The 14,191-nt window shown below is 35.3% G+C and overlaps 1 protein-coding gene across 1 annotated transcript; it reads right to left on the bottom strand.

Annotated features, from left to right (window-relative positions):
* Positions 1-6,941: 6,941 nt before the first annotated feature.
* Positions 6,942-13,888, bottom strand: LOC126887639 (alpha-protein kinase 1-like). Its single transcript, XM_050655247.1, has 4 exons — positions 13,772-13,888; positions 10,554-10,849; positions 8,798-9,237; positions 6,942-7,170 (listed from the first exon to the last, which is right to left on the bottom strand). Exons 1-4 carry the CDS (start codon positions 13,787-13,789, stop codon positions 7,016-7,018), a joined length of 909 nt encoding a protein of 302 aa, XP_050511204.1. The 5' UTR covers positions 13,790-13,888; the 3' UTR covers positions 6,942-7,015.
* Between the last annotated feature and the right edge of the window lie 303 nt (positions 13,889-14,191).

Raw genomic sequence — 14,191 nt, forward strand, 5'->3', positions numbered from 1 at the left:
TGAAACTCTTCATTGAAAGAACGATTATGATCTAGAAGGTGAAGTGCGTATGTAGAAGTGTCTGTTTTTCTATTGTTGAATGCCCTTTTGTGTTCTGCTATCCGTTTGTCAAAAGTTCTGCCAGTTTGACCGATGTACGTTTTCGGACAGTCACCACAAGTTAGTTTGTACACACCACTCTGTAGTTGCTTTCTCTTTCGGCTTTTATTGTTCTTAATATATTTGCTTAAGTTGTTGTTAGTTCTGAAAGCTGGTGTTATTCCTTTCTTTTTTATGTATCTGGCTATTTTTGTTGTAATCTTGCCAGTATATGTGAGAGAGCAGAAGGTACTGGGTTCTTTCTGTGGTGGTGGATACACTAATTTCAGGGCTTTCTTATAAAGTTTTTGGTTTAAAATTTTGTTAACTGTTTGTTCGTTATAGCCGTTGTTTACTGCTATTTGTTTAATGATGTTTAGTTCTATCTCGAAGTTATTTTTTGTCATGGGAATTTCTGTCAGTCTATGTATCATGCTATGGTAGGCTGCTAATTTATGTTGTGTATGACGGGATGATGAATTGTGTATAGTTGTGTCAGTATGGGTAGGTTTATGATATACGGAGAACTCATGTTTGTTGTGTAGTCTGGAAATCGTTACATCTAGAAAGTTTATGGAGTTATTCTGTTCTGTTTCTATTGGAGACTCAATATTATTATGAAGTGAATTAATATATGATAGAAATTGGTCAAGTTGTCTGTTAGTTCCTGTAAAGCATACTAGTATATCATCCACGTATCTCCACCAATATAAGAACTGTTTAAATACGGGATGTTTAGAAATTGTCGTTTCAAGTTGGTTCATAAATATATCTGATAGCAATGGGCTTAGAGGATTACCCATAATAAGTCCTGCACTGTTGTTTGTGTGTATTTGATTATTGAATTCAAAATAGTCTTGATTTATGCAAATTTCAAGAAGGTGTAAAATTTCAGATGCAATTATCGGATTTGTACTATTATGGTCTAAAAGATTCTTAAATAAAACAAAAGTTTCTGTAGGAGGAACACTAGGAAAAATATTTTTTACGTCAAATGAAATTAGTCTGGAGTTGTTGGGCAATTGAAAATGTTGTATTTTTTTAACTAGTTCTAGTGTATTTTTTACGGTGAATTTGGGTGAAAATTTAGTGTATTCTGTAATAATATCTGACAGTTTTTTTGAAAGTTTATATGACGGAGCTGTATAAAAAGAAACTACAGGTTTTACTGGGTGGTCAGGTTTGTGTAGTTTATTAAAAGAGTATAATTTAGGAGGTTGTGGGTTCATAATATTAAGGTATTTCTGTTCTGTTGGCAAATTAGCAGCCTACCATAGCATGATACATAGACTGACAGAAATTCCCATGACAAAAAATAACTTCGAGATAGAACTAAACATCATTAAACAAATAGCAGTAAACAACGGCTATAACGAACAAACAGTTAACAAAATTTTAAACCAAAACCTCCATAAGAAAGCCCTGAAATTAGTGTATCCACCACCACAGAAAGAACCCAGTACCTTCTGATCTCTCACATATACTGGAAAGATAACAACAAAAATAGCCAGATACATAAAAAAGAAAGGAATAACACCAGCTTTCAGAACTAACAACAACTTAAGCAAATATATTAAGAACAATAAAAGCCGAAAGAGAAAGTAACTACAGAGTGGTGTGTACAAACTAACTTGTGGTGACTGTCCGAAAACGTAAATCGGTCAAACTGGCAGAACTTTTGACAAACGGATAGCAGAACACAAAAGGGCATTCAACAATAGAAAAACAGACACTTCTACATACGCACTTCACCTTCTAGATCATAATCATTCTTTCAATGAATAGTTTCAAATTCTGCATATTCAAAATAAAGGCCTTAAGCTATCTTTTTTAGAATCTATGGAAATTAACAAACTGAAAAATACAGATATAATTCTGAATGGCCAACTTGAGACAAACAGCTCCCCACTCCTCAACCTCTTCAGTTGAAGACTTAAAAAGGCAAACACATTGTAAACTATATCACTTGAGACAGGCACTCTGCCGAAACAGCTGTACCTAGTCACTTAGTTATAATAAATTTTGTGGAAGGATAAAAAACAAACATTCTCAGTGTTTTATTGTTAGATAAAATGAACTTCCATCAAGTAACGGTCGAATCCATCAATTATATTATAGAGTATTGAAATTGAAAAATTAATTACTTACTAATAAGTAAGGGTACTATTAATTATTATGTATTTTAAAAGAAACAATTATTAAACACTTCATTATATAATATAAAAGCTATACTTACTGAAATGGAAGGTTGTAAGTGACATGATAATATCTATTATATGAAAGTAAACTTGAATTCAGGATTTCATTATACTTACATATATTATTGGACTATATATTGGCAAAAACAATAATTTAATTCATATACCCATGTTAGAAATTTTATTTAGAATATAAGTTCATATTAAATGGTAAATACTTTTGTTTAGCAATAAAAAATAAAAAACAGATTGTCATAAACAAAAAACCAGAAATAAATGTAGTTATAATGTTAAAAAGGAACTTATCAAACCTGTCAGGATTCTGGCGTGTCGGGTTTAGGCCTGTCGGGATTCTGGCGTGTCGGGATTTTGGCCGTCGGGATTTTGACTGTCGGGATTTTGGCTGTCGGGATTTTGGGGTAGACCCGTCCTTAACCTACCAGTTAACAACGGTAAAACAGTAGATTTTGAATCTTTGTCCTTTTCAATTGGCATGTGTGGCTTGTCTTTAAGATTAAAAATGAATTTTTCTTTAGAAAAAATGAACAGATATGACTGTAGATAGAAAGTTATGGGAAAATATAATAAGAGAAGCCGAATAAGGATAAGGGAAAAGTTAATGATGATGATTTGATGTTAAATGAGTTTTGGTTTTGAAATCGTAATGGGTATAACATTGTATGTCGTTGGAATATTTTATTTTATTAGTTTGTTACTTTTCTGTTTCGTCAACATATCAACAAATAATTTCTTCTTCTTTTTGATGTAATAAAAATAATAATATCGTATGGCATTTTTGCCGGGGAGATCCTTTCAGATTGTTCCGGCACCAATTACATCTTTAACCCTGTTTCAAGTAACTAGTGTCGATGTTCACTAGCCCAGGGCCCTTTTGTAGTAGCTATCTATTTCGGATGTTGGCGACCATCATGGCAATCTATATTTTGCACACTGCTGTTCTGAGAAGATTTGAGGTTATCGTGCAGAACCTCGTACGTAAATATTTCAGCCAGAAAATCTTTCGCTTTCCTGATCCCTGTTTTCCTTCTACTTTTCTTCATGGTGTGACTGAGGTATTTGATTTTGGCTGTTTTATTGTGGTTAACAGCTCTTTTTCTTTTTGTATTATTAATAAAACGTCTTGATTAGTAACATGGTTTGCATAAGATATCTTCAGGAATCGACGGTAAAGCCTCATTTCGAAAGCCTCAATTTTCATGCATGTGGCGTCTGTAAGAGTCCACGACTCAACTCCGTATAACAGTATAGTAAAGATATAACATCGTAGTAACCTGATATTTATGGGTATTGATAAAACATGACTTAATTTGGGAAAGAGGTGTCAAACAAGGAGACAGTCTTAGTCCGCTACTATTCATAATAGTCATGAATGAATTGACTAGAAATACTGGAGAAAGAACGAACCAAATACAAACAACAATAGGATACCAAAGATTACAGCCAATAAAAATAGAATCCTTATTTTATGCGGATGACATAGTCCTTATAGCAGATTCCGTGACAAAAATGCAAAAACTTATAAACATATGGACAGAAGAAATAGAGAAATTAAAAATGGAAATAAACATCGAGAAAAGTAAAATAATGGTCATCGGCGAAAAGGAAGAAAATAAAGTAAATATAAAATGCAAAAATACTCAACTGGAAATAGTTACCGCATATGCTTATCTTGAAAGTATAATTACCCATGATGGGAAAATAGACCTCGAAATAACAAACAGAACTAAAAAATCAAACAAACTGTATTACGCATACTAGCGCCAGTTCTGAGGAAAAAAGAATTGTCCCACGAAACAAAAATTAAAATATATAATACGATTGTGATACCGACGATACTATATACGAGCGAAAATTTGACTTTACATAAAAAGCATAATAGTAGGATAAATGCAATTCAGATTAGACATCTACGAGCTATAGCCGGAAAGACCAAATGGGATAGAATAAGAAATGAGGCAATAAGAGGGATAACTAAACAGGAACCAATAATGAATAAAATAATAAAGAGACAATGAAACTGGTATGCACATCTGATGAGAATGAAAACTAGTAGACTAACAAGGAAAATTCACGAAAAAAAGGAATATTACAAAAAAAAAATGGCAGACCGAGGAAAGAATAGATAGAGCAAATATTAGAAGCAGGAAAAATTAAACAGAAAACGCTAGAAGAAATGAAACTAACAGCACAAGACAGAAAATAATGGAAGAGATGGGTGAATATGTGGCTAAACTAAACCCAAATCCGACACCTGAAAGGGTATAAGGAAGGGGAGAAAGAGGAAAAAGAAGATAAAACATGACTTTTCTATAGTCAACTTGACCTTTTTTTAAATCCAGATCTTGCCTTCTCTACCCAACATCTAATTTCTAGGAAATGGTCTTAATATTAACTGACGGTCGTACCAAGGTTTACGTTTTTACTCTTTTTATTTGTGGACCGTTTACGCTGATTTGTCCAAATTGCTGTCCCTTTTTAGAGATAATCACACATTTTGATTTCTTCATCATCATTCTCTTTGCCTTATCCCTATGCGGGGTCGGCTTCCTTTATTGCATCTCTCCACACAATTCTATCTTGGGTCATATCAATATTAATCAATTTTACCAACACGTCCTGCCTAATCGTCTTCCCCCAGATCTTCTTTGGCTTTCCTCTCCAACGCCTTCCAGGAAACTGCACTTCAACGATTCTTCGTATTGGGTGATTAGCGTCTCGACGTTGAACATGACCAAACCGTCTCAACCTATGCTATCTCATTTTGGCATCAATTGGTGCCACACCTAGACTTTCCCTAATATACTAATTTTTAATTTTATCCTTTTTTGCTACTCCACTTATCCATCTAAGCATTCTTATTCCCGCCACATGCATTCGTTGTTCCTCATTTTTTTCACTCCCCCAAAACTAATGGGAATAAATAAGGACTACCCAGCTAGCAAGATAACGTTACATTAATGTTAAAATTAGGTTTTTTTGTATTGTTACGTAACATCTATCAAAAACTGACGTTACTGATACGAAATTTTAATACGTATATTATACGTATGAATTTATTCGTTTCTGAAACGTGGCTCTTTGGTAGGTTTTAATGCGTATGAATTTATTCGTCTCTAACACGTGGATTTTTGGTAGGTATACACACGTATAAGATCTCGTTTGAGATTGCAGCGCCATCGCGTATTTATTTTGAACCTTTCATTAATACCTAACCTTACATTTCCGTGATTAAAATCGTCTTTGTTTTTATGGAGTATGGAGTTATGTAAAAAAAATCGAATTATTATTGTTGTGTGCCTCAATGTGATTCTTGGATAAAGCTTACCTAATAGTAATTTATCGTTTCATTCTTTCCCTAAATAGGATAAACAAAATAGAATTCTATTCAATGACAGTTTAGTTGAAAAACGAAATGTATGGAAATATCTTCTAAAAATGGGGAAGCAGCCTAGTCCTTATATGAAAGTGTGCAGTTTACGAATGAAGATTACTTCAAGGGTATGTTTATGTATTGTAATATAAAGTAGCTATTAATAATTTTGTCTCTTTCTCTCACATAAAAGTCAAATATATAATAAATGTTTATTTCAAATATTTAATAAATGTGTCATCATCATCTATGTGGTTTTATTTACACAATAATTTTAAGTCCTATTTATAAATATCATTTATACCGAAAATTCTCCTAAAAAGTGACGTTTTTGTGACGTTAAAAAGATTACGTAGGAATAACGTAAAATTGTTACGTAACATCGCTGTGACTTTTTTACGTATATTCTAGGTAAAATTTGATGTAACTTTTGTCGTAACTTGTCCCAAAATGTTGACGTTTGTTTGACGTTATATGTACGAACACTGTTAGCTGGGTAAGCACCGAGCCTTGGTGCAATCTTACTTTCACATGAAATTTATCAGTCTCTCCCACACCTGTCCTAACACTAGTCGTTACTCAGTCATACATATCCCTCACAATCTTTACATATTTACCAGGGACTTCATTCTTATTGACTGCCCACCACAGAATCTCTGTAGGAACCCTATCTCTCTTTAGGTTTGTTTCTTTATTCCTGCATTTTTCCATCAACTGCCTTATACTGAAAATTGCATCTGTTGTTGATCTGCCCTGCATAAAGCCAAATTGATTATCGGATATTTCGGTTTCTTCACGTATCCGTCTATCAATTACTCTCTGCCATATTTTCATTGTGTGACTAAGTAGTTTTATAGCCCTGTAGTTTGTACATTGTTGTATATCTCCCTTGTTTTTGTGAACAGGTACTATATACTGCTTCTCCATTCGTCTGGCATTTGTCCAACGTCCATATTTATATTAAATAAACCTGTTAACCAACTTACTCCTGTCTCTCCCAATACTCTCCATCCTTCCGCAGGAGTATCATTTGGTCCCCCTGCTTTTCCTTTTTTTTTATTTTTTGACGCGCTTGAGCTACTTTCTCGTTTGTTATTTTGATCACAATTGCTGTTACTGTCTCCCTTAACTCCACAGGCTCTCTGTAAAATAGTAAAATTCTTTATTGAATAAACTGTCAAAGTACTTTCTCCATCTGTTTTTGACATCCGTTTTGTGATTTCGTGACATTTTGATTTTTTAGTTATTACAGTTAACTTAATTAAAATAAAGTGTTAAATTTTAAAAATATTTTATTTAAACAAAGAAAAAAATTAAAATATTACAAGAAATTGACTAGATTGTTTCATTATTTTGCAACACGTTGGATGGTCCATTGCTGCTGTAGTTGCTGTTGTTGTTGTGGATAATATTGTTGTTGTTGTTGTTGCTGTTGTTGTTGTTGTTGTTGTTGTAACAGCCACTGTAGGTACTGTTGGTCTTGAGCACTTGACGCGGGAGCTCCTAAAATGTCAATTATATTAAATTTAATAAAATGAGAATTATAGTTTTTACTGATTTCCAGAATGAAGAAAAGAGAACAGCTACAAAAGCAATTAAAAACCCGAAGAAGCCTATATAAACATTTCTACAAAGAAGTAAAACAGGCAGAGAAGCTAAAAAGCATATTAAAAGTGTGCAGAAAAAATAAGTTTTAATTATAGGAGAAATATCAGAAAGATTAACAGATGGGCTGAATACTTCGAATATTTTTAAATATAGACCAACAGGAAGAATTAGAGGTAAATGAGAATGACACTCGATAGACGAAGTGAGAACAGATGCTAAAGAGATATTGAGGGTGGACAACTGGAGGAGAGCAGCCAGAGACAGAGATACTTGGCTGGGGAAGGCCAGGGCCCGTCTTGGGTTATAGCGCCATAGGAGAGAGATAGAGAGAGAGGGAGAGAGAGGGAGAGAGAGAGAGAGAGAGAAAGAGAGAAAGAAAGAGAGAGAGAGAGAGAATGACACTCAGGAACACAAGAAATAAGGTAATAATGGAGAAACCTCTTCAAGACAGTTCATAATGAATAGAGGTTTAAAACAAGGAGATCCTTAATCAAAGAATTTATTCAAATTAGTATTAAAAACAGCGTAAGAAGATCAAATATGAGCACAAACAGGAATATTTTCAATAGCAAGGAGAACAGTGCATAGAGTATAGGGATGATGGAGAGATACTAGCGAGAACGAAAAAACACCTGGTAGAAGTTTTCCAGAAATTTGAATAAGAGACGAAAAATAGGGACTAACTTAAATCAAACAAAAAAGCAATATTATGGAAATTGGGGGAAAGATAATAAATGCTAACGAATATATCAAAATAAAAGGGGAAAAGGCTGTCTGTAGCTTTGAAAAAGTATCAGAATTTGAATATTTAGGGGTAACCATAACGAACAAGGGAGAAGAGGGAAAAAAGATAGACAAAAGATTAATGAAGGAGAGCAGAGCGATTGGGTCACTAAATTCCATAATGGGAGCAAAATATTATGTGTCAAGAACAGCTAAATTGCGAGTGTACGAGACAGGAGACAGTAATCAGACATACAGTGGTATATGTCAGCCAAACGTGGATTATGTACCGGCAGAAGAAAATACAGAGATAAAGTAGAGATATGGAAAAGAAAAGTACTCAAAAAAATCTTCGGAGGAATATAGACGATAGAGAATATTTGGAGAAGACGAACAAACAAATAAAATATGGAAGACCAATAATTACGGCAAAACTACGAGCTCAAACAACTAGATGAATTGATCACATTATACGAATGCCAAATAACTGAAATGTTAAACAATACTGAAGAAGGAAGAAACATGAAAAAAAAGGACGTTCAAAGGAGAAATTGTCGGAATCAGTAAAGCAAGACTTGTTTGAAATAGGCGCGAGAAATTGGAGAGAAAAAGACCGGAAAAGTGGAGGCAAATAACCTCCAATAAATAAGTTTTTGGAAGCCAGGTATAATATAAATTTTGCGAGTCCCCAGGTTGGGACAACAATTTTGCGAGTGTTATATTAGAAGGTAGTTAAATGTCAAAGCTGTTTGTTAAAAAACGTAAAAAATATTATAAAATAAATTTTGATTAGTCTTACCGTCATCTCTGATGATAATATTTCCGGGATTTCCGCCAGAAATTTGTCTGACGACAATATTGCCATTAGCATCTCTTTCGTAAACAACCTGGTTGTTGCTTGGTTGTCTAATTACGAGCTGTCCGTTGCTGTCTCTATCGTAGACGACGTTACTGTTGCCACCGATGACGATGTAACCATTGCTGGCTGGGTCCCAGACAAGATTTTGTCCACCAACATTGATGTTGTTGTTTTGTGCGAGTTTAGAGGGATCGATGAGTACAACTTGTCCAGTTCTGTCATCCCAGTAGTTACCGGCGTCTGATTGTCTGTGTTGGATCTCGTTGTCGTCGTTTTTGCCTTCGACGTAGATCTGTCCGTCGTCTAGGTATTTTCTGACCAAGACCGAGTTGGAGCCGATGTATTGACGTTGAAGGGTGTATTGACGGCCTCTGCTGTCTCTGTAGCAATAAAAAATGATTAGTACAACAATGAATAAAAATATATTTTTTAATAATATAATTAATAGCATTCAAAATGTTATTTAACCATGATAACAGCAAAATGTTTAAAGCCACTGAAGAAACAAGAATAAAACTGATTCACTTGCTCTGTAACAAAATATAGATAGACTACGTCCACATATAACAGATAACCAAGATTGACAGGTTTGAGTTTATGAGTTCATAATTATATCTGAAACCATTGATGATAAACGCAACGTCACTACAGGAAGAAATAAAACCTAGATATGATCTGGCAAAAGTCGCCGTAGGAAAATGGCCAAAATATGGAAGAATGCTCAAATTTCGCAAACTCTAAAATGAGGTTGATCAATTGCACAATAATGGATCAAGTCCAGCAAGGAGAAAAACGCGTGAATCCAAGGAAAAGCCTTGGAAAAGCAGAGTATGCAAGAGCTTCAATTACTAAAAGGGCAAAGTGAAACAAGTAGGGAAAGCACACATAAAGAATAAACTGGAAGAATTGGGTATCAGATTCAAAAATATGTATTGGCTTCTGAAAAGACACTCAGCCTTGTAAATTTATAACAAGCTTTTACTCTACAAGCAGATTCTAAAACTTAGTGGACGTACGGCATCCAACTGTAGGGTTGTACCAAAAAACTAATATTAAAATAATCCAGACTTTCCAAAATAAAGTATTGAGGTGCATTGTTAACGCACCTTGGTACGTCCGCAACCTAGGCGAGAGATATATGGGTGGAATATGTTGATGAAGAAATACAATAAATCGCCTGCAGACACGAAGATAGGCTTTCACAGCACCAAAAACGTCGAGGCCATTCAGGTTTTGGATAAATCTAGCCAAAGAAGACTTAAGAGGTCAAAGCCATAAGTTGGTGTAGTGCATATTGCAAGTTAGGCGAGAAAGCTATTATGACTGGCGCATAAGAAAAAAGATTTTTAGAATGAGATGTGGTGCTATAGAAGGATTTTGAAAATACCATGGATCCAACGAGTTACAAACGCAGAAATGTTAAGAAGGCTACAAAAGGATTGATCCACATTATCAAAGGTGCGAAATTTAAGATATTGTAAGATATTGAGGCTCATAATGCAGGGTAAAATTAAGGGTATAAGATCCATAGGTAGAAGATGAATTTCCTGGCAGAGACACTCAAGAGAGTGGTATAGTTGCAGCTTAGTATATCATTTCAGAGCAGCCGTCAATAAGGTATGGATAGCTGTGATGATAGCCAACCTCCGATAGGAGAAGGAACTACAAGAAAAAGACTCTACTCCATGAATTTTACCTGTAAACTTCGTGTTGGTGTTGGTCGATAGCGTGTCCATCGAGAATATCACCATGGACATTAACCTTCTGTCCCAAAACATCAGCATCTCCTGCGAGGTGAGCACCAATACCTTCTGAACCAACGCCTACAGCTCCGTCAACACCTACTTTGTTTCCAAGAAGGTTAGCTTCAGCGTCAGCGCTAACGCTTACGAGATTGCCAATACCGACGGCGTCGCCTACTTTCTGAAAGATGCTGTTTTTTCCGAAGAGGAGGCCTCCATAGGAGGAACCTACGGTAACTAGGAGGAGTGTCTGAAATAAAAGAAGTCTTGCTATAATACACACATATATAATAATAAAGCCTTGGAGTCAGACAATTTAAATACTTGGGTTGTCTGCTGAACAGACAGGGTTGATACTTGTTCCATGCTCTCAGGGTTGGGACCCTGAGAATGAAATAAAGAGTAGAGAAGAACAAGCCAGAAATGCTTTTTAAGGCTTTGTAAATTTCTGACTGTGCTCTTGTACGGAATGGAAGCTTGGACGTCAAAGGCCAGTTCCATTAAGAAACTTGAAGTGTTTGAAATGTGGTGCCTGCGTTGAATGTTTAGAATGTCATGGACGGATAGAGTCAGAAATCTAGGACGGACAGAGTCTAAGAAGAGCGGGCTTACAGGATAGGGAGCTATTTAATTATGTTAAAAGTAAGAAAACTGCCTATTTGGGGCATATATTGCGAGGAGAACGATACACTTTTCAGAAACTCATACTCGAAGGGAAGATAGAGGGTAAGAGGGGTCTGGGACATAAAAAGATGGCATGACTGCGTAATATTTGCCAATGGACAGGGGACCAGAGCCATGAAATCCTGACTATCTAACATCTCGCCTGACAAGACAATGTACGATGGACGCCTACGCAAAATGCATTAAGAAGAAAAAGAAAGCCTTGGAATTTTGTTGTTGTTACAATAATCTTCTAAGTAGTTGTATAGAAGCAAACATACAAGTACCCAGCAAGTTACCCAGTAAGATACCTAAGAGATCAGATATTACCCCAGACGGGTAGGAAAAGATTTTCAGTATCTCGGATTAAATTGCTAGTCTGTCCTAGGAAGAATGAAGCAGGAACCGTAGATTGTGTTTACCATCAAACGCATCAAAATTACAGTATCTGGGATACGTTATGAGAAATCAGCACCGTTACTTCCTGCTGTAGTCCATATTGCAAGGTATAGTCAAAGGTAAGCGAGAACCTGGTAGAAGGAGAATATCATGGCTGCGGAATTTGAGAACATGGTTTAAGAAAACCTCAATGGAACTGTTTCGAGCCGCAGCGAGCAAGGTTATGATTACCAATATGATTTCCAAGATCCGAAACGGATAGGAACCAGAAAAAGAAGTCCCATAGATTATGGTGGGACAAAATTATGACAATTAAACATACCAAATGGTAAAATGGTAAAAGCCTCGATACAAATAGACTTGGGGAAGAGAAATATCGCATGATAAAAAAAGGCTTCACCTACCTGGACGAAGACTAATAATATAAATGGATTTGAAGACCACGTGTTAACAACCCGAATGGTATTATAAGAGAAACTATAGAAAAGAGCCAAAAGATAGACTGCCAAAATAAATCATATAACGAAAGAATGAGTTTTGAAACAAAAGCAATAACAAAAGGGAGTAAAAAATGCAAAGTAATAGATAGAATCGAAACCATGAAACCATGAACGAGATATCAGTAAAAGAATACACAAGTTTATTGGAATGGATAGACAATGGATAGCCGAAACCATAAAAATGACCAAATCAAAAAAATCGATTAAAGATAACAAGAGCCTCAAAGATCTATGGATAAAATTAACAAATGCCAAAAAATAAATTAAAGAATAAAGATGGAAATATCATCACCAATACCATGATGAGCAACTAACAAAAAATTAGAAAATTCAGGTATTCAGATTAGTCATCTAAGAACCGGTCAACCCTGTCTCCCACAGAGAGTATTAGAAACGCGGAAATACGAAGTACAGGCGTCATAGAAGACATAGAGCGCATAGCATGGCTGAAGTGGAATTGGGCGGACCATGGTGCAGTAATGACGGGCAGTGGACTCAAAATTACAGTGTGAAGACCACGAATAGACAGAAGGAGCAGAAATAGAACATCTACACGATGAACAGTCATGAGTAGACAGAATTGGCTTCAGGAAGATTAAGTCCGGCAAAACTAGAAGAATGTTGAATTTTGGATGCAGAGGGCTTGATGATGAAGAAACCAATTAAATCAAAAGCATGCTACAACCGAAATGAATATACTAAGAGCCATATCAGGGAAAACAAGAAGGGATAGAATATGATACAATATCATCAGGGAACAATGCTGCGTGATGTAGTAAAATAGTGTACGAGAAAATGGAGAGAGTGGTACAAACATTTAAGAAATATGAAGGAGGACCTAAATATCGCTTACTTCAGTTGATCAATTAGGGCAAAAACGAAGGAGAACGCTGGGTTGGAAGAAAACAACTGCCCTCACTGCGTAACATTATACAATGGACAGGTCGAATGGTCGAGTAATTGTTTCACATAGCTGCCGACCGGGAAACATTTCATCAGCTTGTTAATACGACGATAGCCAACGCTTGAAAACAAGCATGGCACACAAAGAAGAATGAGGAGCACGTGAGAGACCACAAAAGAGATAAAAAAATAAAGAGGTACAACTGGCATTTAGCTCTCAAGAAATACTTTAGCAACGACAGTTTAACGATACCTCAAAACACACTTAACAAATTGTTTGCAAAATTGAAGATGAAAGCAAATGAGAGATAAAGAGAACATTTTTGGCTTTACGAAAAGAACAAGCATAATAAAATTATTTTGACCAGTATTCCAGGAAAGTACCAGAACAGGATTGATTTAAATAAATATGGCTAGTATTTTTAGGGACATACGATTCAAATAGTCGCTGAGGATAATGCCAGAAAAGAAATTTGGGAATAAGGGGACTTGGTGGTGGTGAAATAGAGTCCAAGAAAATAAATAAAAACAGGAAATTATTTAAAAGAGTTTCTTATTTCAATTTTGGAATCAAATCTTGTTACCAATATAGTACAACATGTAGTTACATGATTTTTAAAGTGCCAAATAGGATGAAAATATGATTAAAATGCATAAAAATATCAAAGATTACTTTGACATAAATGTCATTAACAAATGTCACTTACCAAAAGTCTGATATTCATATTCGAAATGTACTCTCGTACTGGTCAAAATTACATATTCTGGGCTTATATAGATCAACTCCTGGTTATCGATTAAGGTTATGATTAGGCATCTTTTTAAACAATATTTTTGATATTGTCCACCCTATCGTTATACAATCAGAGATATTAGTGTTAAGAAACATATCGGATTAACGGTATCGGTGAAGTCGTAGGTGTATTGTGCCAAAACAAACAACTTTCATGATAAGTTTTAGCGGTTAGGAAAGCTTTCTCTCGATAAAACTAAAAATAGTGAAAAAACAAATTATGTAAAAGATATGCTGAGAATGTAACAAAGAGCTGTGCAAGAAAACGACCTGATATAGATAAAGAAATTCGAAGAGGTGGCCTTTCAGTCTATACCATTGGGACCTTTGCAGA

This window comes from Diabrotica virgifera, chromosome 7, assembly GCF_917563875.1.
Source record: "Diabrotica virgifera virgifera chromosome 7, PGI_DIABVI_V3a".
In the NCBI taxonomy this organism is placed as follows: domain Eukaryota; kingdom Metazoa; phylum Arthropoda; class Insecta; order Coleoptera; family Chrysomelidae; genus Diabrotica; species Diabrotica virgifera.